This window comes from Lissotriton vulgaris, chromosome 10 (assembly GCF_964263255.1).
Source record: "Lissotriton vulgaris chromosome 10, aLisVul1.2, whole genome shotgun sequence".
NCBI classification, from domain to species: domain Eukaryota; kingdom Metazoa; phylum Chordata; class Amphibia; order Caudata; family Salamandridae; genus Lissotriton; species Lissotriton vulgaris.
The window spans coordinates 131,322,902-131,350,681 of record NC_141698.1 but is presented as its reverse complement, the minus strand read 5'-3'; the positions used below and the strand labels follow the sequence as shown (position 1 = coordinate 131,350,681).

Genomic DNA, 27,780 nt, shown 5'->3' with positions numbered 1-27,780 from the left:
GTTGCTCAAAAAAAGTGGCGCACCCAGGATGCAAAATGTTAGTAAATCTGTCCTCAAATGTTATGTTTATATTACCAAAATTTAGGCACTCAAATGTATCTTGCTTGGGAGAATGGAAAACTGAGTCTGCCTTGCCAGGTTTTGCATTCTTGACCTCCTGAGTACCAGCACCTTCACCTCTTAGCTGCAATTCTTTCCCTCATCTTGTCACCGGCACATCTCACATTCTCAATCCTTTCTCCCTGTACCTTCCATCTTTTTTATGAGATTCTCTCTCTTATTTCATCTCTCCCTTATACCCTAGCCATCTCCTATCAATGTTTCTAATGATAAACCTCTTTTATCTCCGCTGTACATGCTGGAACATAAGAGCAGCAAGAGTCAGTGCAACATAGCTGCCTACTAGCCTGATGTCATGGTTGTCAATTTCAGCCAGTCCTACTTTTTGGCCTTAGACACCAAATGTCTGAACCTGCGGTTCCTCTCGTACAGAGCAGGATTACTATTGCAACAACACATCATCAGTAGGGTAAAACTAACCTGTCTCACGACGGTCTAAGCCCAGCTCACGTTCCCTATTAGTGGGTGAACAATCCAACACTTGGTGAATTCTGCTTCACAATGATAGGGACTTGTATTTCCACTTAACTCACTGTATAGTATTGACCAACAAGAGACAGAATACACACTACTGTTAGCTACAATAAGGGTCACTGAAAATGCCCGTGACAAACATTCCACTGACAGCTATAGCACCACCTTGCAAAGACACCAGTAAAATGGAGACATTTACCTAGAGTATATGAGAATCTCCTCAAAGGATACAGTTTTTGCTACTATGCGATTACATTTAGCCCCACGATGACTGCTTTTATCGATTCTCCAAATTCTGTGATATTTTTTATTAGCTAGTGCATGGTTCCCCAAAGTCAGTCCTGGAGGGCCGGATCCATGCCAGATTTTAAGATAACTACATTTATCTAAATGGGGATATGCAAAAAATCTGGAATGGATCCAGCCCTCCAGGACCGACTTTGGAGAGCCTTGATCTAGCGAGTACTGTTTCCTTGCAAGTGCCCTAAATCTCTGTCAGTATCTATTACATTAAAAAAGGGCTCTGCTGGTCCCTGTTTGAAGCTACATGCTTTGTGACATCATCTCCAGCTCCTTTTTAGTGCAAGGAACCACAACTTCTCTGCCAATGCACCTCTACTATGGGAATGCTCCACTTCTGTATATTTCCTGACTGTACACCATATTCATCTCTGCTAGTGCACCTCAACATCAATCTACAGGCCACATTCATTATTTCCCTACTTTCCCTTCCCTACATCGCCATCTTAAACTACAGCATCCTTTGCTGTAGTCTGCAAGCTTAGGACCTACACACAGTTTTTCCTTCTGAGCCTAAACACTCTCCTTGAACAAAATTACAGCCCCTCAAACAACTCGTCCAGTGCATCCCAATACCAAAATACCGTCTACGGGCAATCCCAGCAATGAATCACAAAGGCCTTCCAATGCACTTCCATCCAGACCTGCATTACTCATTGCTACTGAGATACTGAAACCCATGTACAGTTCAGCCAACCCTCCTGAATTCTGATCTGAACCGCCCCACTACCTGTTCCAGCACTGACAGAAATACACAGTGCACCTTAATCAAGCACCCCCTGCTACTGTCTTACATAGATTAGAACATCGGAATGCTGAGAGCTCCATTGTAGACAATAGATTAACCCCGGGTTTATAATGGCTGGTAGAAGCCCGGAGCTCTAACATTTCAATGTTTCTCTTAATGTTGTCCCTTTTCATTTCACAACATTCTACCCTTAGTGTGTGGGATGTTCTAATAGCCTTTAACCCCCCGCCCTGCTGTGCACTAATCGATTGTTAAAGGCCCTCTCCCTCGTTATAGGACCTCGCCTGCGGTTTGGGACTATAACTCAGTTTCAGGGTCTTTAACAAACGGTATAGACCTTGTCAGTGGGCTGATAGGCTACATTAACAAACCACTGTGACTCTTATAGTTGTACCAACTGCAGCAAGCTTGCTATTCCATCATGGTCACTCACAGAGGCAGTTTCGACAACACCTCAATCATAATCCACAGAAGCTAATGCCACTTCAGTGACAACATCCAGACTCAGTAACCTTCTCAACTTTAATCACCTTCCCCAGGAGCTCCCCCTGCCATTCCTTAGTGTGAAAACATACAACACTGCCAATGCATCTCAGCCTTTATTTACAGAGATCCCTACAATCCTAGCACTGAGAAAAACACAGTTCTTCAAAAGCACCTCAGCCATACCCATAGCCTGTCTCCCTATTCTATAAGATAACAGATGTACAGTTGCCCCTTAATCCAGCAGCACCCACTGTTGTTCCGGAACTTGCATCCTCCTATATGAGCTGAATGCATTCCAGATATCACCTCCACCTCCTCTATTATTCCATCTGAGGAAACACACAAATACATCAATGCAAGTCAATTCTGAGCTTAGCAACCCCAGCTCTGCCTCTACTGAAAAAATACACAGCTTACAATGATGCACCCCAGTCAGTAACTGCAGCATCTCAGCAGTTCTAATGTCAGGCTCCACATATAGTATCCCCACTGCACCTCACCACTGAACTTCAGCAACACTTCACATTAACAAATCTGCTATCATGTGTGGTAGGGTTTTGTAAGAGAACGGTGCAAGTTATATGTAAGACTGGCCTGATTACATGCAAACCTGACTGCTTGTTTACCTTTAACATTAGAAAATGTGCATAATTGGCATGGGGCATTGGGAATCAGTCTGTTTGGTTGGCAATGCTCACAAACATGTGCTCTATTTTGATGTTTTCAGTATAGAAACTCCTATTTTCTGGCACCGTCCAAGCTAAGAGGTCCGCGAAGGAACATTTTCTATTTTCTGGTGCTGGCGTTGGAACTGTGGCTGCACCAGGAGATGATAAAATATCATTAAAAATAAAATTATATATGGCGCCAGTGCAGGGCTGGGTTAGACACATGGAGTGGTTGCTGAGTGGAGTTGTTGAAAGGGTGGATTCTGACAGCTAAGTGACCAAAAGTATAAAGATAAACTACACATGTCTTGGCATAATTTAAGCTTAGTTATTTTAAATGCCCATAAATGTTAGATGAATGACAACATTTAGGCACTTCATGTAGGGCACAGACATACAGGATAGGCCAGGGACATTTGATTACATGGGATTTGGCCTATTTGACAATCTCCCCTATTTGCAGACCATCTGCTGAGTTATTTATAAAAATTATGATCATTCTAATACACACGATTTGTAGAAAAATTATGCAAAACAGTCATATGACAGAAAAATACCGATTGTGTGAGTACTTGTTTGGGGTAAAAGTGCTGAGCTCTATTTTATCATCACCTTCAAAAAAAAGATTTTCAGCGAGATTTTTCTGACTCCTAACACTCCCTGTCTAACAGAGAAAAATCACTCACTGGTTGGGGAGTGAGAGACAACAGCCAATTCTCCTTTTCTCTGAAAAGAACATATTTCCTTTTGGATTTGATGGGCTAAACCAGGGGTAAACACTGATATTGTAGGGAACATGATATAGCGATTATCGAAGGGCCTGGCACCTGAGGATGCCTGAGGACCAGGGATGCCTGAAAAAAAGGTAACACACACAAGCCCAATGGGTGACATGCAGAGAGATTTTAAGATGCTGCTCTGCAAAGGGAAAACCATGCACCTTGTCTAACAGATTTGTTAAGGGCTTAACAAATACAAAGGATCTGCCTTAATCCCTATTAGAACATTGGAATGTTGGGAGCTCCATTGCAGACAATGGAGTGCTCCCTGCTTCTACGGGCCGGTAAAGGCCCGCAGAGCAACATTCCAATGTTCTACAAAGGCTTCTCGATGCTCGAGGGGATTTATATCCCCTCGAGCTTCGAGAACCCTTTGTTTAATTTGTTAGAACATTCTGCCCTCTAGTGGCAGAATTTTTCTAATAGCCTTATAGCCCTTCGTAGCAGGGCTATACCGGCTATTAAAGTCCCGCTGTCTCGTTAAAGTCCCTTGCCTTCGGCTCGGGCCTTTAACGCTGCAGCGGGCCTTTAATAGCCAGTATAGCTCGCTACGGCGGGCTATAGGCTATATTAAAGTCCCACTGCCTTGTTAAAGTTCCTCGCCTTCGGCTCAGGCCTTTAACTCTGCAGCGGGCCTTTAATAGCCAGTATAGCCCGCTACGGCGGGCTATAAGGCTATATTAGAACATTTGAATGTGGAACATTCCATTGCAGACAATGGAGTGCTACGTGCTTTTACGGGCCGGTAAAGGCCCGCAGAGCAACATTCCAATGTTGTTTATACAAAGGCCTCTCGGAGCTTGAGGCTATTAAAGCTATGAAAGCCCCGCTCCCTTGTGAAAGGCCCTCGCCGAATGCTGGAGCGGGCCTTTAATAGCCGGTATAGCCCGCTACGGCGGGCTATAAGGCTATAGTAGAGAATTTGGACTCTTTGTGAGAAATGTTGTGAGATATTTCTTTAGAGATACATTCAGGTGTTATAACCGAAGCTATCCTAACTTCCTCATATCCTTAGTTCTCCTCTGTGTGGTTAAGATTCGGCTGCACTTTCCATTGAAAAGGATTTTTCTGGTATAAACTTGGCATTCCCTTGGTCACAGTTTGCCCATTCGAGAAAAAGGTTAGGGGAGGTCAGAATGTGTTTTCCGTTTTCAGCTCCCACAGGAAATTTTGCTCACTGCTACAGCAAAAACTGCTGAACCTATTTACACCATACTTTATACGATTGTGTGCTTATTGAGGTTTGGTGTAAATCTGATCAGTATTTTGGAGATGTTGGTGTTTTAAAAGGCAATAGATAGGCTTGAAAGGTTAATCCTTTGCATAGGTTGGCCATTTAAAATCACAGTTTCCATAATCATGATTTCGGGTTATCAAATTTTTTAAGGAATGTGATTGGCTGATGAAGAGAATCTGGCTTTCTGTGGACCTGAGACTATTGAAAGGTTGGTTATTAATTCTCTAAATAAATTGATTTGAGGATTCTATCATTCCTTCCACATATAGGCAACACTATGGAAGGGTTGAAACAGAGAAACATGAGAAGCAACTGGAAATTAGGTTTTATCGAGTGGGTAGAGACACTGAGAGGTACAGGAAAGCTGCAGGTCACCCTCTGCTGCTATCACAAGGAACTAAGGGGATGAAATAAACTAGTGGTGCTGGTTATTCAGCAGCTAAATGTCCTACAAAATAGAAGTTGGATTTGGCATTAAGTAAGAAGAAAGGTGAGTACAATGTAACTCATTTTAATATGATATCATTTTATTTATTAATAACACTGGCTCATTGTTGGAATGCCACTTCATTTTTTGCTTAATTGTTTTCAAGTTTTTAATGAATGTCCTGTGATAACTGTTGTAAACCTACATCTTCAGGAAGAAGACTACACCCTTGAAAGTCCTTTCCTGAAAGCCTTTTCAGGTTGTGTTTTGCTGATCCTTAGTGACGTACATTTGGAAAAGTGAATTATATTTTAAAGATGTGCTTGCTAGACTGTTTAAATTGTAGACCCATCTGAAGTTGCATAGTTCATTACAACTAAAACTGAACAATTATAGACCACTAAGACTGGATAGTTCAAGAAGGGGAGGAGCTGTCAATTTGGAGCTGAGGAACCATCGCTCGAGTTTTGTCCTCCACTCAGCATCCTGCGATTCGGGGCAAATCACTTAACCTCCCTGCGCCATATAAACATCTGTACTAGTGTAATGTAATCTGGTTCTCATGTAAAGAGGACTAAAACCTTTTGGCCATGCTGGGCTACATAAAAACTGCAAAAAACACCAAAACAGTAAGTTCAGACAATTCAGGATGCCTAAAATTGAATAATTCAAGAACACTAAGGTTGAATAATTCAAATTTACAAATATTGATTAATTTAAGATACCTAAGGTTGGATAATTCAAGGTCAATAAGCCTGGATGATTCAAGACCACTGAGGTTGGCAATTCAAGACCATAATAGATAGTTTGAGGTAAGTCCTCTCCCATCCCAGTTCATCCAAATTAATTTTTACCTGATCAAGACAGCTGTCCTTGGACATGCGTCTCAGCTTGCAGTCAAGGTTGACAATGCGAGCCTCTTTCCTGACCATCTCTATTCTCAGCTCGTCGTTCTTTTCTTCCAGTTCTCGAATCTGCTTCCTGTATTTGTCCTTGTCTATCAAGCACTGAGAGTACTGAGTCTGGGCCTCATCTCTAGAGCGAAAGGCCTGCGGTGAGGTGGGAAAAACAAAAGTCATGATCACAATCGTTAAGATAAACAATAAATATACACCTACTTCATCAAATGAAATACAAGGACGTTTTGGCAGGTGAAATAAAAGACTTGGCTAATGCTAGTCAGTGTTGTGTGAAAAGCTTGATATTGGCAAATGTGAAGCAGTAGCAATTTAAACAAAATTATTGCACACTAAGTTGTACCTAACAGCCTTAAAGTCAGTGACATGCTCTATCATTAAAACAATAATTAGTCAAACAAAGGAGCATTTTTTAGTAGCCACATCTCTGTTTCTTGTAAAGCACATTCATTTGTACACATATTATATCACATCTATATTACATCTAAGTTCTTTCATTATTTTTTTGACATAAAAGATTTTAAAAGTTAAATGATCCGCCATGATTTTGTGTGGGTCGGGCAAGACAAGAATTTACACAGATAAGGGATAAAAATGAGAATTCATGATCATGAAAAAAATCCTTTCTCTCAATACAACAGGTTCTACATAATGTTTAAGGAAATTATTTCAGATTTTGCCAAAACCTTTCTTCATTCTTTATTCTAGTCTAAGCAAAATACAATTTCATAATTACCTCTATCTCTGAGTCATTTGACAGACCATTCTCGAACATCCATCAAGAAAGTACTGTCTGTAGAATCATCATTAATGATCTGACACTCCTTTGCCTTGTATCTTTCACCTTGGCTGCAATGCAGGAATATCATTCTGTTTTTAGTGATTATTTTTGACAGAATTTCAGTAGATATTTTTCGGTGTTTTACCTAATTCTGCAAAGTATGATTATCAGGGGGTCATCGTCAAACGATGGTACTTACCCGCGGGGGCCGCTGCTGCAGGATTATCGTATCTTGCTGGCAGACTGCGGGGGACTGCTTTGCTCCGTGTTGGGCTCCGCACAGCCGGTTCCCTGCATTTGGGTCGGTCTCTCCCCGCCGCCATTAGGCTCCTGACATCTGGCGCGGCTGCTGAGTGGGGGGGACTAAAGGTCCCAGCAGCACTTGCGGTAGGAAGCCGCTGACGCCCTGTGCGCGCCCGGAGGCGCTCATAACCAGCGGGGGCCCTTGACAGAGCGGAGGTCATCATAAAACGCTGGTACTTACCCGCGGGGGCCGCTGCTGCAGGATTATTGTATCTTGCTGGCAGACTGCGGGGGACTGCTTTGCTCCTTGTTGGGCTCCGGGCAGCCGGTTCCCTGCATTTGGATCGGTCTCTCCCCGCCGCCGTTAGCCTCCTGACATCTGGCGCGGCCGCTGAGTGGGGGGGGGTCTACAGGTCCCAGCAGCACTTGCGGCAGGAAGCTGCCGACGCCCTGTCCGCGCCCGGAGGCGCTCATAACCAGCGGGGGCCCTTGACAGAGCGGGGGTCATCATCAAAAGCTGGTACTTACCCGCGGGGGCTGCTGCTGCAGGATTATCGTATCTTGCTGGCAGACTGCGGGGGACTGCTTTGCTCCGTGCTGGGCTCCGCGCAGCCGGTTCCCTGCATTTGGATCGGTCTCTCCCCGCCGCCGTTAGCCTCCTGACATCTGGCGCGGCCGCTGAGTGGGGGGACTACAGGTCCCAGCAGCACTTGCGGTAGGAAGCCGCCGACGCCCTGTCCGCGCCCGGAGGCGCTCATAACCAGCGGGGGCCCTTGACAGAGCGGGGGTCATCATCAAACGCTGGTACTTACCCGCGGGGGCCACTGCTGCAGGATTATCGTATCTTGCTGGCAGACTGCGGGGGACTGCTTTTCTCCGTGTTGGGCTCCGCGCAGCCGGTTCCCTGCATTTGGATCGGTCTCTCCCCGCCGCCGTTAGCCTCCTGACATCTGGTGCTGCCGCTGAGTGGGGGGGGCTACAGGTCCCAGCAGCACTTGCGGCAGGAAGCCGCCGACGCCCTGTCCGCGCCCGGAGGCGCTCATAACCAGCGGGGGCCCTCGCATCGCGGGACACGCGCGGGCTTCGCCGGGCTAAGCCCGGGCAAAGGGCGGGCCCTCTGTGGCCCTAGACTTTGGCTCCGCTATGAAGGACATTAATCATAGAAGTAAGCTTTAATGTTGTAACTCTGGGTGTTTTTGCTTAAAGTGCATTGTATCAATTCAGTTTGGAGTTTGTACTATTTAATTGTTTTTTGAGATTTAAAGTGAGCAAACGTGATGTCTAGAGGTAAAGTAGATAAACCTACCTCTGGGATGGGTACCATGGACAATTTTCTTGTGAAAAAGGTTAACCAGATTAACAATTAAAGAAGGGCTTCTCTGGGACGGGGTAGTGCTCCCCTACTACAGGATGAGGCGCCTAAGGGTGGGCGTAAAAGCCGTTTCGCGGGCAAATTTGTGGATTTTCCGCAATTTCGCGATCCGCGAATCTCGCGAAATCGCGGTAAAATCCGCGAATCAGCGGGGACGAATTTTCCGCCAACCAAGGGTTACAGCAGCAGGTGCAAAAGTTGAACCTAATTTCTTTGTAACCTTTTACAAAAGGGTTACAAACAAATTAACTTCAACTTGGACACCTGCTGCTAATTTCTTCCTGGTGCCTCGTTGCCTACTTGCAACTATTCTCTGACCCTGCTCTGACCCTTGAAGCAGGGTCAGAGAATAGTTACAAGTAGGCAATGAGGCACCTGTCCAAGGAATTAAACCTCATCAGGAAGCACTTACAGATATAAAAAACAGGAAGAAGGGAGAGGATGGCAAATGCACCCATTTTGAGTTGTCAGGAGGGGTTAAACTAAAAGAGACCTTTACAGCACAATTTTCATATGCATTTTGCTAAAAATAAAAAGCTGTATGTTCTGTAGGGGCAACTCAGGAATCTGGCCCTTCAGAGATCCGGCCTCTCTTTCTTTCTCTCGTTCTCTCTCTCCCTCTCTCTTTCCCTCTCTTTCTCTCTCTTTCCATCTATCTATCTATCTATCTATCTATCTATCTATCTATCTATCTATCTATCTATCTATCTATCTATCTCTCGCTCCCTCTCCCATAAACGACTGCATGGGTAACTTCGCTATGCAAGCGGCTCGCGAAGACGCAAAAAGCCCCGCGAACACGGAAAAAGCCAAACATTCGCACAAATTCGCGAATTTGCGGATCGCGAATTTGCAAATCCGCAAATTCGCGGATCGCGAATTCGCAAAATTCGCCCATGCTTAGAGGCGCCTTTTGCTGCAGTGGATATACCTATGCCTGATAATTATAATACCCCTGATTTTTAGGAATAGGGATCTTGTATTAACTACAGCTCAGGTTCATGTATTTGTATTTGTATTTGTATTTGGTGGATTTATAAAGCGCAATTGTTGCCCGTGGGCGTCCAAGCGCTGAGGAACCAGCTAAGGGAAACCTTGGAGGAGGTTTGGACCGCATAGAATTACAGAGGGGAGTGGAATAGGAATGTTTTTAGCTGTTTAGGAAAGGATGAAAGGTTGGGTTCAGCTCTGAGGTGGAGGGGGAGGGAATTCCAAGTCCTTGTGGCATTATAGGCGAACGTCCTTCCGCCAGATCTAGCTTTTTTTATTCTGGGGGTCGAGGCCAAAAAGGTCTGGCTAGAACGAAGATTTCTGCTGGGCTGATAATGGGTGATTAGGTCGTGGGTGATCATGGGACCTGAGTCCCAGAATGCCTGATGGGCGATACACATCGCTTTAAAAAGAATTCGCTGACGTACTGGCAGCCAATGCAGGCTGATCAGTCCAGACTTTACTGATTGCCTGCGGGGAAGCTGAAGCAGAGTGCGAGCCGCGCAATTCTGTACCGTCTGCAGTCTGTGTAGGGTATACTCAGGAGCGCCAAGGTAAAGAACATTATTAAAATCCAGGCGTGACTGTATGAGGGCTTGGACAACCACTTGCTTGGCCTTGAAAGGAAGAACTGGCAAGATGTTTTTTAGCATTCTGAGGAGACCGAAGCAGGTGGCCGAGAGTTTTGTGGCCTGGGTATTGAAGGAGAGAGCGCTGTCTAGCCACACCCCAAGGCTTTTGATGTTGTCCTTAGGTGCTGGAGGGGTGCCTAGACATGGGGGCCATAATGATTTAAAGAGGCTGGGATCGGAGGGTCCCAAGAGCATCAGCTCCGTTTTGTCTCCGTTTAATTTTAGAGAGGATGAAGACATCCAACTCTTGACCTCTATCAGGCAATCCCTGAGTCCGCCTGATGTTGGCGTGCCGGCTTCCTGCGCCAATGAGACCACCAGCTGAGTATCGTCGGCATCATATAGACATTGAAAAGTGCCGGGCTTAACGAGGACCCCGCACCTTAGTGGTCTACTAGAGGATACAGACTCCCCATCAAAGACTTGAAAGGATCGGTCCGTCAAAAAGGACTTAAGCCAAAGCCAGGCCTTGTCTTTGATTCCAACATTAGACAAACGGTCCAGCAAGGTGTTGTGGCTGACCGTATCGAATGCCGCACTGAGATCAAGGAGGATCACTGCCACTGATCCTCCTTGATCCAGGATTTTTCTAGATTCCTCCGTGACCATAAGTAGGGCGGATTCGGTTCCATGTTTAGGTCGGAAACCTGTCTGGGTGGGGTCTAGTAGTTGGTTACTTTCTAGGAAGTTTATCAGATGGAAGTTGATAAATCTCTCCAAGATTTTACTCACCCATGGGAGTAGGGAGATGGGCCGATAGTTGCCAGTCCAGGGGATCCAAATTGGGCTTTTTTAGCAGCGCTCGGACCATGGCCCATTTCCAACCCGGGGGGACCGTGCCAGAGGTAATGGATGCATTGAGGACATCCATGATTGTTGGCAGAATAATCTGAGAAGCTGACATTAAGACCTCTGGCGGGGCTGGGTCTTCCGGAGACCCAGATTTCACTTTCCGAGCTGTGGTTTCTATAGATACCGAATGAAAAAGGGGAAAATGGGTCAGGGTTGGAGATGATTGAGAGGTGAAATTTGTTATGGTTGTATTGAGATTGTTGAGGGAAGCGGTGGTGGAGGAGGGGAAAGATGAATAAATTTTGTTTACTTTTTGATGAAAGAACACTGCTACATCATTTTAATGATCTATAGATTTGGTTTCGTACAGGCTGGTTGGGGGTTTGGAAAGTTTTTTTATAATCTGAAAGATTTCCTTGGGTTTTGATTTGGCCAGAGTGATTCTGTTCGAGATGTATACGGTTTGGGAGGCTTTGATCTCCGCTTTATAATCATTGATTGAGTTACGATAGAGAGTTTTGCTTGCAGGGGAGTAGTCTAGGCGCCAACGTCTTTCTGTTCTTCTACATTGGCGTTTCTTTTCCCTGAGAACCGCTGAGTACCAGGGGGGAGATTTTTGAGGCCGTTTGAGCGTGATTTTGCTTTTAGGGAGGGTGGCATCTAAAGTTTGGGTGATCCAAGTTTCATAGGCCTGATTGGCTAAACAGGGGTCCTCTATCTGGGGGGACTGGTTGTTAGCAAGTTTAAGCGTCCAGTCATCAATTGGAAGGCGGGGCCAGGCTCTGGCGAATCTTGTCGTAAGGCCAATTGGAGGGGGCTTAGGAACGGTCCAGGTGAAAGGCACCAGAAAGTGGTCCGTCCAAGGGAGGGGAATTGGGGGCCCAGTAACCAAGTTTGCACAGTTACTGAAGATGGGGTCCAGCAGATGGCCTTTGACATGAGTCGACGATTTGACGTGTTGCTTAAGTTGCAGGGCGGCTAGGTCGTCTGAAAGAGTGGAGACAGTATGATCTAATACAGCCTCAAAATGAAAGTTAAAATCTCCTAGCAAAGTGAAGTTAGCACAAGTGCTAACACGGTCGGCCATAATAGGAGGGAGCTGGTTATGGAACTGTTTGGGCGGACCAGGGGGACGGTAAATTAGCGTTCCCGAGAAGCAGAGATTGGGGGAAAGTTCGATACTGAAGGCTATACTTTCACAGTCAGGGATGGTTTCAGTGATTATTCGGCAGTGGAATTGGTCGCTGTATATAATTGCGACGCCTCCTCCTCTCCCCACAGGGCGGTCCTGACGAATGATTTGAAAACCTGGGGGGAGGGCGGAGGCTAGAACAGGGTCCGAATCAGAAGCAAGCCACGTTTCTGTCAGAAACGCTATGTCCGGCTTGCGTTCTTCAAGAAGCAGGGCAAGTTCCGTTCTATGTTTAGGCAGGGATCTGCAATTTAGCAGGAACATAGAGTACTCGTGAGTTGGAGGTGGGGACGGTTTTGGTTTAAGGGACAAATTACATTTTGGACAGGTTTGTGGCATGTCTTCCGCATAGTAGGGGTGTTCCGAACAGTCTCTAGTAGGGGGTCTGAGACTGTGTAAAGTTTCAGCATTACAGTACCTGGGTTCCAGCCGCTGGGAGTTAGGGGGTATAGCCCTTAGCCCGGTCTCGGCGCGGACGAGCGCAGACGAGCTTGCCTTAAGCGCGCCTTCGGCGCGCAAACGTCGCGCCCGCTGCGCTCGTCCGCTGTGCTTCCGCTAAATGCACATATTTATGGGTGGCGAAGGGAACGGGTACGGGGGGCGTGGCCTCGCAAGTGGGCGTGTCCCGTGGCTTGGCGAGGGGAATGGCGGCCGAAATTCGCAGAAAGTCTCCATTTGCAGCGCTAATTCCGCTGTGTGTGGAGTGCCTGCCCAAGAAGATCTGGTGCCAGGAAGCGAGTGAGTGCTTTAAAATTCAAGTTCAGTGCAGTTTTAAAAAAGAAATGCTGCGATCAGTTTCACTACTCCCGGCTGAGCCTCAGGAGGTTCCACAAATTAACATGCGACGCTATTAGGTCAGCGCGCTTTAAATACTTGTTGCGGGGGGGCCTGGCCTCGCAAGTGGGCGTGTCCCGTGGCTTGGCGAGGGGAATGGCGGCCGAAATTGGCAGAAAGTCTCCGTTTGCAGCGCTATTTCCGCTGTGTGATGTAGAGATACATGAAGACTGCCCTGATACTTCCACTGAGGAAATTGAACTGGTACAGCCAGTGACGAGACCGGTGAGAAATTGTAGAAAACTACAGCTTAAAAGGGGGGGAAGCATAATAAAAAAAGAGCCGATTCAGCTACATCAGTTAGTAATGGCCCTATCACAGGCTCTTGTCCTTCTGAGGGAAACAATGAGGGTGGTCTTAAAATACAAATTGAACAACTTCCTCTCTTGTTAAGTACCCTAGAAGGGAGAATGATGGTAAAAATTGAAGAGCTGCTTAGACCCCTGTCAAGTAAGCTTGATACCTTAGCCCTATAGGTAGATAGACTAGGTGGCCTATTATCAATACACCAGCCTGTGGCCCCGTCTGTCAGTTCTAGGGCTGTGGTAACAGGGCACGGCCCTTTGAGGGAGCTGGCACAGGAGATCTGTCAGCAAGTTACTGTAGCAGAGAACACTCCACTTAAACCCCCTCCAAAAACTGACCTGACTGTGATAACATCTGTAGAACAGAATGGTAGGTCAGATTTTAGGCAAATAAGAAGAAGCCGTTTTATCAATCTTCCACCTGACTGCGCACCTTATGTGGCTGTCTTGACTAATGTTCCAACTATAGAAGATCATCCTGTCCAGCCGCGCGGGGAAACTCATGATTCATTAAAAAATAAAGCAGTAGCCTGGTTGAATTATAATTGTGGATTTCCAACAGCATATTCAGATACTCTCAGTGAGAAGGGTAAACTAGATTGGCCCATCTAAAAAGTTAAACAATGGGGATTGTATTGTTATCAATTTTAGGCATCCCCAACATGTGGCAACAGTTTTACTGAGAGCATCATCTTTATTGTCCGATGCAAATAGCATTAGTGTCCGTCCACTTGGATATTTTTATACTCACTTGATTAAAGCCCCTGCTAGACACAGGAATTTTAGGCCACTGTTTCAACCTCAGCCCTTGGCTCCAACACCACCATACCTATACAATGTTGTTAATCAAAACAGGAATGGGTTCATGGTGGAAACACAGAATAGATTTGACTTGCTCTCAGGCTAGAGGCATGTGATTGACGGGAGGAGTCTTTGGGCCAAGGGAATGGTAATTCTGGCAATGTGGATCAAATGACAAATATCTAGGCGAAACCGCAGGGAAACAATGTATGTAAATATTATGAATATCCCCGTAAAAGCTATCTTGTCAATCTTTTAAAGAAACTCAATTTTAATCAAATCAGACCAGCATTATTGTACTTGCAGCTTTTGCACAGTGACAGTATTCTTCAAGTTACTGAATTTTTAAAATTGTCCATTAAGATGAGAAATTGTTTGGACCAATGATGGTATCTCTGTTGATTTTTCTATCTGTACTAAATGAACTTACTTTTTATGAAATTTGTTGTACCCTGCACTTTTGCACTAATTGCTCATGTATTTTAATTATTGTGTGTTTTAATATGTTTTAAATTTGTTAACACTGTAAATGCACTTTTATGGTTTGAATCAAAACCGAATAAAGTCTTGTTGACTTGACTTGACTTGACTTGATTATCAGTGTCTCTACTTTTCAGTGTACTAAGCATTTGCCAGAGACAGTGTTTTTCTAAGGTTTACAAAATGTATTGAAGCGAACTGACCAAAATATGGCTCAGTAAGGGAGTTTTAGCCATGAAGCTTTGAGGCTTGATATTGTATCTCAGCTTTACCACTTTACAAAAATCTACTGGTAATACACACCTCATTCAAAATCTAAGCAGGGCTCCCAAGACACTCCCAGGGAAAGAGTATTTCTGGCCTTGCTGGGGAAAACGCCCTCCCAACCCTGTTATGCTGCGGTCATCAAGTTGGAAACTATGGAATCAGGAAACAAGGCTTTTACTCCTAGCATCCGCATGTAACCAATTTTATATGCATTTGGTCAGTTCCTTTATGAATCCATTCTTCGGATAGTCTTTTGGAATAGATTTAAAGTTCACAGAATCAGGCTAAATACTGGTAGTAAGCAGGTGGTTAGAAATCTGGACTTGCAACCCAATACACATTGAACCTTGACCCAGGGAAGGAAGCGTTCCCCCCAACATCTTCACTACCTGGTAATTTCTGCCTTTGGCATTTGCACTGCCTGTATAAGCCACGTTGTTTATTTAAGCCTTGCACTTCAGGAGGTGAAACGTTAGGTGGTCCAGAGATTGCAACCCAAAAGTTGCTTACCTATTTGAGCTCGACACCATCCAGTGATTAATTATGTTTTTCTTGTCTCTGCCATCAGTTAATTAAAGGAACTGCAAATGGAAGTTATGCAATGCTGAATGGTACACCATACCTCAATTTTGCTTGGGTTTTTATAGTTATTTTCAGATTGAACTTAACTCTGGAAAACACAGACATGTGGCTTGGAGAGTGCTATTCCTGTTGCCCTCCTCTGAGTTATTTACATCTGAGCTGTGTGCAAGAGCCTCTAACGATAAAATTAACATTTATCATCTGGTAATGCCCCCTGGCTATGGACTACAATGCTGTTGGAACAGTCTACCCATGGAATGCAGAAGTTTCTAACTTAAATAGCTAGAAGAGAAATAGAAAGATTGAACTGCTGGAACAGAGGTCTGTTACCACTGATTGGTTGCCTTCTACAACATCCTTTCACCTTCAAAGGAGTTTCCAACATTCCAATGTTTAAAACTTATTTCCAATCATATTGTGAATAATTTTTTACCTTCTCCCATATGTAGAGTTTTTGTGGATTTATATTTTTGTGCATTATTAACAATAAGCCCACAATTTAGGTAAGAACGTCATCTTTCCCCAAATGAGGTCACCTCTCTCACTCATGTTTTCCCCTACCCCCACCCACCTCCCACTACCTGCAGTGAAGCTGAAATGTAATGACTTTTTTATAATGTTATTGGTTTGCTGCTCTTGGTGATCTTTCCCCAGCTCAGTTACAACCACAACGTTTCCAAGGTCCTTCCGCTGGTTCACTGTGCCTATTCGTTCATACCAGATGCAATTGGAGAAGGTATCTAGTTTTGTTCTAGCATCAACGGATATTAGCACAGAGGGTGCTGAATAAGTATTCATGTGGTGAGACAGTGCTTAGTTGTTAAGATCATATCATGTTTGTTTTCATGTGGTATGGTGTGCTGTTGAAATGATGCATTTACTCACACCCACCATGAGTCTGCAGATCCTGTAGTTACATAAGTGAAAATAATGTATAAAAGCCCTTGATTTTGGTGGTGAGCCAGAAGCCTTTAATGTTCTGCTGGGATGCCTTGAATCTCTATATTTTGCTGCCCATTCGGAACTTATATTAATTTCTGATCTTGCATTCTCTGTCTAACTTTATATTGAGAGACTTCATGGCATTGACTCTGTGTCACCTATTTTTGAATTTGTAATAAAACCCCTTAATTTTTATTTGATCTATAACTAAGTTATTGAGATGGGCCCATTTACTTAATAATTTGTATTTCCCAGATTGTTAGCCTTTTGGGAGGTACCTTGATGCATAGACACAATGGCTCATGCAATTGATGTTTAGCATTGTCTCTTATCCTGCAAAATTTGGGCATTCTGATTGAGGTACATTTTGGGGTGTCTAAAATTTTAAGGTAGTCCGTGCCCAGACCTGTTATCCTGGAGAACTTGCCCAAGCACCAGCACACAATTTTGGGGGGAATTTTATGAACATAGTTGCCTATTCCACTTGTCATTCGATGCACTTTTTTACCAAGGCCTAAGTTTGCAGGGGGGATGTTGTGCATTTTTTAAACAGTCAGAAATATATTTTTTGCAAACCCTTTGATGAACTTACCTAAGTCCCTGCCACATTGAATTGACATTTACGAGTAATTGTTAGAATTTGCTCAAAGACAATACACCCCATAGTAGATTCCCAGTCCTTAAAACACTTTTTATTTCCTCATTTTGTACATGAAGGATATATTGGGTGCAGTCTAATTTTTAGATGTAAGTAATGCCATCAGGTGACTTGAAATTATTACTCCACTCATGTATTACAAAATTTGTTAGAAATAGAAATAGTGGAGAATACCACACTTCTTTGTAATGTCCAGATTTCTGGAATCTTAAAACTGCCAAAGAGAGGATGTAAAAATGCTGGGTAGTACCAATGTTAACGGATGTTATTTTCAAAAGTAATGGTATCTAAGATGATAACAGCTGATATAGAAACAGCTATACTCGGTGGCATTAATGCAGTTTTTAGTATGGTGGTAACAACTTACAGCTTTGCTATAACTTCTTACCCGTAAACGGGCAGGTTCATTATCGCGTCTCAAGGGTTCTGTCTGTGAAAGTCTAGTTACACTGCTCTTTTTGGAGCTTTTCTTGAAAGATGACATAACAATAAATAGATTCAGGGACTTTTATGCCTCATAGCAAAATAGTTACGTTATAAGAACAAAGAAAAACACAGAAAAGGGGAATGGAAGGCCGATGTGGGGCCATAATATGGCAGTCAAAATGTCAGCCTACAGATGTACTGTGATCAGGGGGTGGCTTCTCCATTGGAGCGAAAGAGGGTCACCTCACCTAAAATCCCCCCAATACCCCATGAAAAATAAAATAGTAATTTATAACCCTTTTAAGTTTCATCCCCGTCTTGTGCCAAGCATCAGGATGAGGTCGGGGTCGCTGCTGAGTGACAACAGCATGGAGGAGGGTGGGCTGTCTATGCACTTATGCACTCATGTATAAAGTGCGCATGTCTTTTTGGCCAGCCGTTTTGAGATGGCCAGCTTCACATAAGCATTTCAAACATCTCTAACCCAGCTATCTTAAGACAGATGGGTTAGAATAGGAACAGGCCTCCAGGGTGCTGTGGAGCTCTGAGTTAGGGCGCTCCCTCCAATCAGGGCACTGCTCTCACAGCATGGGAGCAGTGGCCTGATTGGTCAAGGGAGTTTCGCCCCCCCCCCCCAGATGCTAGGCGCTACTGGTGACCATAATATTGACTCCAACGATATCATCACAGTGGACTTAGTAACAGTACATCTACACTTATCCTGACTCTTACACTTATCTTGAGAGAGTCAATATTGTGGTCATGTTATATCAGCAGGTGGATATTTCAACACTGATGTGACATACAACCGCAAGGGCATATAGCAAATCAAAAAGAGTGCCGGTAAGTAAGCAGCCATTTTGTGGAATTCTGTGTAATACTGTACTGATACAATGGGCCAGAGGAGAAATAGACAACAGGCCACAATCTAAAGCCAATAGTATAGTATAACGATTAACGATACCTGGTCTCGCTCCTTTTCGACTTCTTCCAGCTGTATCATGATGGTGGTCATGCGGTGCTTGTACATTTCACAGTCTTTGACTAGCGTTGAGCACTTCAACTCCAGGTCCTCCTTCTCCTCCAAATACTGGAAAAGAGTGTAAATTATCAATGAGACGCCTAGATTGATGTAAGAAATCCCTGTCCAATTCTTTAAAAGGACCTCTTATTTTCTTTTCCGTAATGTCTATTGTAAATTACAATATCATGGTGGCCCTGAATGTGCAAAACAAGACAGATGCAGTGCATGGCTAAAACAAACATGCTAGTATTTTTCTACAAGGACTAAAATTGGCAGGGTGTCCTCAGAATTAAAAAAAGATATGTGGATGATGTAATTGCACCTGGCTAGAAATACCTAACAAAGAACCAGCCAAGAATGAGACCACATTGTAAGGAGGACACAAGCGTACAAATTATAAAAAAAGAAGAGAGATTGGTACTAAGTTGGATCAATAAATAAGTGACACGAAATACCATGAACTTCTCTTGGCTAGATCAACAGAGTGTTTAGATACAGGGTAACATTGAGGAAATCATCACTGAATAGGGTCTAATAAACTGGCAGTCAGTATAGAACTACCCGAATGAAAGCACTGGTGTGGATCCTTTAGGGCCGGGGTCTCCAAACGGGTCCTGGAGGGCCGGATCCATGCCAGATTTTTTAAATAGCTACATGTATCTCAATGGGGATGTCCAAAAAATCTGGCATGGATCCGGCCCTCTAGGACCGGTTTGGAGACACCAGCTTTAGGGCAAGGATATTAATTCAAATGCTGTACCAGATGTGCCACTAATTCTGGGTAGATTAAACTATCAGTGATGTGCGTAACCACTAAACCGTGGATGTTAGACAAAAAGAAAAAAAAGAAGACTTACCTGCTGGTCGCCGGTCGCCAACCACGCCTCTCCCTGTTTTCTGGCTCCCGGCAGCACCCAGGCTCCGCTAGTCTATCACGATGCTGCTGTCACCAGCATGACAGCTGCGTCATGATTGGTCTGAGCGGCCTCAGACAGGGAGTGGGAGACTCTGCATGTTCTCCACTGAGGCTGTGCAATACAGTCGGGAGGAGAACATGCTAAGTGTGCATGACGGTTTGGCCATCCAAACCGTCATGCGCTCTTATGGTGCACCAACCACTCCTCCCTCTGATATGCGCCCAGCACGCCCGGCCCTAACCTAGCTCCAAGCTCCATGCTAAAAACAAAATGATAATAGCATTCTGTCATTATAATTTTATTTTTCCTTTGCACTGCTCAGAGAGCAGTGGGGTGAAGCTTCGCTGCATTAGCGGAGGAGCTGCCGCTGTCTGGATTGTTGCTTGTGCTCTAACTGTGTCATCCGAACTAGAGCTGTATTTGTTCTGTTAATACGCTCAGAGGCGGCTCATCCACTATGGCAGAGGAGTGTCGCCACCCTCCCCGCCAGCAGCTTCAAACACTTTAAAAATAAAATTATAATAAACCAAGTTTATTGTCATTTTATTTTTCTCTCCTGGTTGAGTCTTGGTTGCATTGGAGTGGGGTGGAAGGGGCAGTCATGGACGGAAAGTGGTGAGCACCATGATTCAGTGAAAATGATGGTTTGGCCAGCCGTCTTGGGCAGGCCAAGGAGTAATGTGCACTGAAGCTCTCTCAACCCCCAACTGCATTGCTGGGTTGGAGACAGCAGTCACAGGCTCCCAGTCTCCCTGGGAGCGCAAATCGAAGTCGCTCAGGCCAATCCTGATGCTGGGCCTTTAACACTGGAGCGGGCCTTTAATGGCCGGTAGAGCCTGCTAGGTCAGGCTCTAGGGCTATATTAGAACAATGGAATGTTGGGAGCTCTATTGAAAAAATGAAGTGCTCCTGGCTTCAAATTCTTAGCCCGGAGCTCCAACATTCCAATTTTTGTTCACAGCTTTTGCAGTGAACAAAAGGCCTCACAGGGTCCCTGAGGCTTTTGGTTTACAAATTAAAATATTCTGCCCTCTAGGGGCGGAATGTTCTAAGAGCCTTAGAGCCCTCCATGGTAGTCTCTACTGGCTAGTAACGACCTGCTCCCTTGATAAAGGCCCTTACCTTCGGCTCAGGCCTGTAATGCTGGCGTGGGCCTATAATGGCCAGTAGAGCCCACTATGACAGGCTCTAAGGCTATAGTAGCTACATTCTCATTCCTTCTAATTCGGTTCGTACTGTTCTCACTCTTGGTTTCTCCTTTCCATCTATTTCACCATTCAGCGCTTTAAGGCAGTCTTAGAGTGGCATAAAGCACTTTGAAGGGTCCATTGCTCTTTTTTCTGCCAGCATCATCAATGCATTTATATTAGTTGGAAGTGTATCTCCAAAATGCACACAGAACTTTCCAATTTTACCAGGTCCCTTATCCAATCCAGGCTTTTTCTTTGACTTCTGGGAATTGTAGTCTTGTTTATTCCATTACAAAACAGTCCTCCTGGTCCAAGAATTCGAAGAAAAAAACATGGGCAGGAGCACCCCATCAAGCATGGACCAGGAACACTTGGCACCTGTGCACCCAAACTGCACATTATGATGCCCTTCACCCTCACCATAAAAGATGCCACACCCATGCCTGGCCTTCTTGCAAGATTGGTGGGGTGTACATATACAAAACAGGATTGCTTGCAGTAGTGCCTTAGACAAACACCAACTACATTACTCTTTCGATCCTTTTATATATAGAATTTCGAACAGTCTACCAGTGCTTTTGTGATATTTTGTTTTTGCACTTAATGTGTTATTGTGCCTCGCCTGCTGGCTCTGTTCTCGAACTCCACGCTGTGGCCATTAGACTCCCTCGGAGTGAATTGCTACCTTGCTGCCCCTGACTTTTAGGCCCACGGTGTCCTCTGCAGCTCTCTCCCACTCACCAGCTCCGGTGGGAGCCTTGGGGCCGAGAGCTTTCCAAGCCTGATTACAGTCTGTTTCTAGCTTGCTAAAAGCCCTTCGTGGGGTCTCTGCACGGGACACAGATCGTGCTAAAACAGGTCTGTGGAAGGATGCACCCGCAGCAGCGATCAATGTGCAACCTGTGTGCCACAGGGTACAATGTGCAGGGTTTAATCAGAGGACACCATGATAAGTAAAACCGACTTGTGCAAACAAATGGCATCTGCTGTTGTTTTGGGAGTTGTTTTTGTGTAGAGATGAAATGGCTTCTTCACAGGGCTTCATGGCACTAAGCAGCAGGGGGCACTGAAATCAAATGTTCCACAAAAACGAAATACATTGAATCCCACTAGGAGCTACTGAGCAAAACTTGGAAGTGATGGACTTTGGGGAAAACACAATAAATTCAAATCACAAGACAGAAGTGGTGCAGATCAAAACAACTTTTACTTGAAATAGTTCCGAACGTGTGACACATATCACTGGAGTATTCTTAACGTACAAAAGCTCCTTATACTATTCAGAGAATTATGTAAACTTAATACTCAGCTTCTGAAACAAGTGTGTACCATGTAGGACATCGATTCAAACTCTAACAGGACTAAAATAGTATTTCATTCTTCCAAGGTCGGTATGCCGAGTGCAATTCAGCCAAGAAATGGTAATAATAATAAATAATATCCCAGCATTTGTAAAGCGCGAACTAATTACCCCTAAGGGTCTCTAGGCGCTGGGGGCCGTCAGGAAGATTAAGCGAGCTATTGCCCAGAGTTACATAGTGCTGGGCTGAGCTACCACCAGCTCCGGGGATCGAAACGTGAGCCCGGTGCTTCGGAGTCAGCCGTCCTGGCCACTGCGCCACACCTCTCTCATGTTGTGAACATGACTACAACATACAGAAAAAAAGACCTTGCAAGTACCACATTAAAATGCAAAATATTATATACTACCATTGTTAAGAAAATATCTGGGGTTGTGTTGCAGACTGTACTTCTGGGGCAAGGTGGGTATTTGCTAGGGCTGGGCGACGTTTGCTGGATTTTTCTCTGCGGAAGTCTGCCAAATGCCGTAAAAACTCCACCACCACGCTCTGTGGATTTTCACTACATGTCGTGAATGCCCGCATTGAGAATTCTTACCGAGAGGTCTAGTGTGCGTTTTTTTTCTTGTGAGGGCTCGCCAACTTACCGTTACTCTGTGCAGCGTCACTTCGCTGAGTTTTTGGGAACTCCGCATGAAGTGGGCAAAACTCAGCAAACTTCGCCAATGGAGCGGAATTCTTTGCCCACCCTTAGTATTTGCGCTCGCTTTTTGTGGTCTAAGGTTACTTTGGTATTACAGAAGGTGCAGCAGATGCTCATTCAGTCTTTTCTGTGTAATGATCACCCAACACAAAAAAATTCACAAGCACCATCCAAAGGCAACAGAAACTCATTTGCATGGAAGCACGGCCCATTTACCTTTGCGCCCGAGCTGTATTATAGAGGCAGGCGCAGGGCAAAGAAGCTGTCAAGATGCACACTGAATGTGCTCAACATATGAGGTGGTGCACAGCTAATACGTCCCTTAGGAAGGAAGCACGGGCAGCCCATGGACTCCTCAGATGGCACCCGCAGATGGGTTGTCACCCATTGCACCTTCTTGCAGGGTTCCCTGCTTCCTCTGGAAACTTTGGGCCTCAATAGGATGGCGGACGGACCTGCGGAGGTGGAGGGGCCGTCCACAGGGGCAGCAGCGGTCCCTCCATGCAAATTAGGAGATGACCGCCACCCTGGCGGTCACATCCCGTATCTGTAACCTTGCGGCGGGTGCTGCTTGAAGCAGCGCCAGCCGCAAGGTTAAAATTGCATGCTTTGCATATGCATGCACAAAGCGGCAGGCACCGCGCGGTGCCTGCCGCTTTGTGCATGCATATGCAGGGGGGTACCATAGGTACCCCCCATGTGCACCCCCCACCCCACAACACCCTGGGGGCCCCAACGGGCCCCCAGAAGCATTGGTACACATACTTTTCCACTGCCGCAGAAAAGCATGTTTCCTCACCCTTCGTAATTTGGCTGGCGGTGTCTTGCAGACTCCGCCACCAAATTGCGGACAACATCCCGCGGATCAGCGGCAGATGGACTTGCCGTCCGCTGCTGATCCCGCCGCAATCCTAATGTGGCTGGTGGTGTTTTGGAGGTCCGCAGCGGTGAATCCGCATCCTCTGGGCCGGCGGTGGCTTCCGCCGGCCCGGAGGATGCGGATTCACCGCCATCCAATCGACCCCTGAGCCCGGATCTGCCTCAGGCAGTGAAAGGTGGATCACAAGGTTCAAACAGTTAGTCCACTGTCGCTAAGGCTGTGTTGCCGGTGCAAGCACAAGTTCGCACCTGCCAGATGCAAATATTTAACAGCGCATTATGGGCCAGATCGGGACTGTGCGCCTAATATGTGACGCCCCCTGTGGACACCTTATTCAAGGGAAAATTCTGGGAGAAAAGCCCTGTTTTACTTCCATATTAATGTTTCTATATTTCACACACCATGGACTGGTGCAGGACTTATTCCCAGTGTGTCACATGGAATTTAAGCAGAAAACAGGTATTTGCAGCTTTCCTGAAGGTGGGAACAGACGAGACCTGAAGCAGGGACAGAGGAAGGGTAATTAGATGCTTTATATTTGGGGGCTACTAGCAGAAGCCGATCACCTTACTGGAGATCGCAAAGTGTTTGGTACCAGATAAATGTATCCATCAAGAAGTGAGAACCAAACCCATAAAGACATCTAATGGTAAAGACCAATGAACAGAGTGGTTCCGTCTAGACACAGAATCCTTTTTCTTTACTCTGTAGATCAAGCAGAGTACTTCTTTTTGTAGACAGCTGGGGTTCGGAAAGTCAGCGATGAAGACCGATCTTATGCATCTCAGCGATGAAGACCTATCTTAATCATCTCAGCGATGAAGACCTATCTTATGCATCTCAGGGATGAAGACCCATCTTATGCATCTCAGCGATGAAGACACATCTTATGCATATGATAAGATGCTGGAGGGTGTGTGTTTAACTCTTCTTTTTGAAATCCACCCATCCAAGAAAACTGCTTTTTGGACAGATAGCTGGAGTGACGGATGCCAACGACGAAGACAAATCTTATGCAGAAGATGATATGCTGGAGGGTTTGTGTATCACTCTTCTTTTTAACCATCCAAGAAATCAAGACCCTAGCAGCTTCCTACACCAGAATGCATGACTCAATCTGCCAGCTCTATAGCTGCCTAGGGTTAGCTGTCCAGGAAGACACTGCAAAAACAGTACTCGAAACGAAGTAAACCCGAGGAATATGATGGAGATAGTCATCAGGCAAAGGATGATGGAGGTTGAGCTGGGGATTTATGGAGGCAAAATTAATGATATTTAGCAAAAATGCTACAAAAAGTTCTCCTGGAATTAATTCACAGGGGACATTTCCCAGCCAACTCTGCTGAGACTTAAAGATTTGAAAACCCCACAAACACTATAAAAATTGGTAACTTGCGTGAATCCAAAACTCCTTCACGATAGAGGCTGAGAAACTTTACCAGAGTGCCCATGCTGACAAACCTGACAAAAACACCAACTAACCAAAAACGAAAAAAGTCCCACCACTAGAAAAACACTTCTTAAAATGGAAATAGGAAACAAGGAGCAACAGGTCCTAAGAAAAAGTGCTAACAAAATCAGATGGCATCCAAACCGACCGAACCCCCAAGCAATGTCTTCCCTGGACCGGAATCAAGCATCCTAGGACCGGTTTCCATAATCTTGTGTGTTTTGCTGTTTACCCTATGTGGGAAGGGTCTGCCCAGATGTGGGTCCCGTGCTCACTACGCCACTGGAGTCAAGCTATCCTGGCTGATGACGGCTGATAGCCAGAAACCGGTCCTAGGATGCTTGATTCCGGTCCAGGGAAGACATGGCTTGGCAGTTCGGGCAGGACTGTTCCCATGAGGCACAGTGTCAAGACTGATTTGCATATTGCCATGTCTGAACTGGGGTGGCGTGGTGAGCAAAATAACGATGGATTAAACCCAGATCTGTGACTGGGGGTGAATGTTTTGCCAATGTGCAACATTCCGTCCATCATCGTGTGTGTTTTGCTATCCAAACACGAAATATCTTAATTTGAAGATATTAAGCAATATCTTAATTGAAATAGCTAAGGCTATAATATTTTTATTTTACAATAATGGCTTGTGAAAACCCCTGTCTATGTTTAAAAATAGTGACAACCTTGTTTTATATGTTTCTAATTAACTTCTTTCTATTAGGAAGCAGTATTTTATATGTATTTGCACTTGCTCTTTCAAATTATAGCTAAAAAATAAGTCATTATTGTAAGAGCTGTTGGTGGGGCTGGTCCCAAAAAGTACCTGTCTTGGAGGGGAAATTATATTTAATTTTTTTTTATGTGTGTGTGTTTGTATTTATATGATATTTGTTTTGTGCAATGTATGTTGCTTTTTTGATCCTAAAGATCGAAGTAAAGCGTTTCAAATATGAAGATATTAAGATACACAAGAGGGGTGACTAACAGGGGAAACTGGTCCAGGCACAGTCAGATTTGAAGACCAAGGGATGCTCAAAAAAAGCAAGTGCAGGAGGGATGGGCAGCAATAGGCCGTGATAGAAGTAAAGGTTTTAAAAGGTATTCATTTACAGAGTCCTTGCCTGCCTGGGCCGCAGTTGGAGGTTGAGCTAAAGAAAGGACCTGTGCTCAGGTCTGACGTCAACATTCTGCAGTCCTTAAATTAAAACTAATTGCATTTTTGGCAGTCTGAATGCGAAACCATTTGCATCAATGAGCTATGCAACGATGAAAGTGTCCTGCAGCGGGTATCCGTCCTCTCACCTTTAAACAGCAAAATGCATCACAAAGGTTTTAATAAGAACTTCGTCCGACAGGCCTAGTCTTGCAGGGCTGCCTCCAGGGGAATGCAGTACTCTTAAATATGTAAGAGATATTCACTTTATTACTATAAATCGAAAGGATGCGTCCAAGTCTGTGATGCCTGTTACAAGTCATTGCTCACTGTTGGTAAGTAAGTAATAAGTTTATTGTGCAGTTAATTAAAACCATTACAATGATTGACCCACTATTATAAACAATAAAACCTCAATTTTCTTTATAAAAAAAGCTGATAGCCATAGTTAAACAAAAACATGCGTTAAGATTGGGAAGAAGATCCACACCCCCGGCCTCGGTAATCCATAATCTTGTTTCTTCACTTCGGCCGGCGAATATTAGTGGCAGTCCGTGAGATAAAAGTACCCCCCTTATTAAAGTCTTGGCTTCAGAATGATGACAGACCGAGATGCGCCGATTTAAAGTGCATAGTGCTGCCTCGGCTTCCGTTGGATTGTGCAAAGTATGTCGCATAGTTAACCTTTCAGTAGTTTCCTTTGAGGCTTGGGTGTGGAGAAAAAAAAACTTTACATTATATGCTTAAAACACTGTTACGGGTGTGTGCACTTTTTTTTAAAATGTAGGTCAGCTGCAATTAAAAAGTTTACCAGACAGCAGCTTAGTTGAGTATCTTGGACAGAGAACCTTGCAAGCACCGCTTGTCTGCACAACCGTATTTGGTTTTTGTTGAAAATTGGTCTGAGTAGTTGCCGGCGCTCCTGCATCAGCTCGCGGCAAATGGTTATAATGTGGACTATGTATTGCTCACTGTTGGGGTTACCTTAAGTGTCAAACCTGCCGAAACGTATCGGAGGGAAATGCCCAGTAATTATCGGTACATCTGAATGTGGCACGGTAAGCATCAAATTTGCAAGTTATTCCCCATTATTGGGGGCAAACTCGTGATTGAGTGTTATTTTTTGCACCCTAAAGATTTTGAGAGTGGTTAGGGTTTATTGTGCCTCATAAATACTGGTCCAAAACACCAGAACCCGTATTATACAAAGTGCCCCGGGGGTGCAACATGCATTTGCTCCTGCTTTACCACGCCCCCGGTATTGCAGAAGGGGCCGCAGACACTTGTGTGGATCTACTGACATATAAATAGTGCTTGCGCACATATAGCCCTGTGCAACCATCGGGTGCGTAGCTTGAGGATTGGGGGTGTTTAAGGTGTTAAACTCTCCCCAATAAATGCATTTTCTAATTAACAGTTGGGTACATGTGCATTCAGTTGGGTACTGTGAAATGCCAGTCGGATTTGACCAGCAAGTCTTCATATACACACACTCTCTCCCTCTCTGTTTTGAAAGTCCAAAAAAGTATTGGCTATTTTACAAAATATTGTATTTTTTCTCTTAGTACTCCTACTAATTTGCATTCCTCTCCTTTACCACTGCCCCTCAGGCCCCTCTCATGTATCATGTACTCTACTTGTCCTATAATGTATTCAAACATTATATGCCAGACTGATTGTCTGAAAATATGAAGCTCACATCCACTCAATCT

At 44.8% G+C, this 27,780-nt stretch overlaps 1 protein-coding gene across 4 annotated transcripts in view; it reads right to left on the bottom strand.

The window, feature by feature from the left end:
- CARD11 (caspase recruitment domain family member 11) overlaps positions 1-27,780 on the bottom strand; it is a 663,926-nt gene that overhangs the window by 347,176 nt on the left and 288,970 nt on the right. For all 4 annotated transcript variants that reach the window (XM_086940703.1, XM_086940702.1, XM_086940700.1 and 1 more), the window contains exons 7-8: positions 18,418-18,543; positions 6,094-6,288 (exon numbers count right to left, since the gene is read on the bottom strand). In XM_086940703.1, the coding sequence (XP_086796829.1) occupies positions 6,094-6,288; positions 18,418-18,543 (321 nt within the window). The remainder of the gene's footprint in view (positions 1-6,093; positions 6,289-18,417; positions 18,544-27,780) is intronic.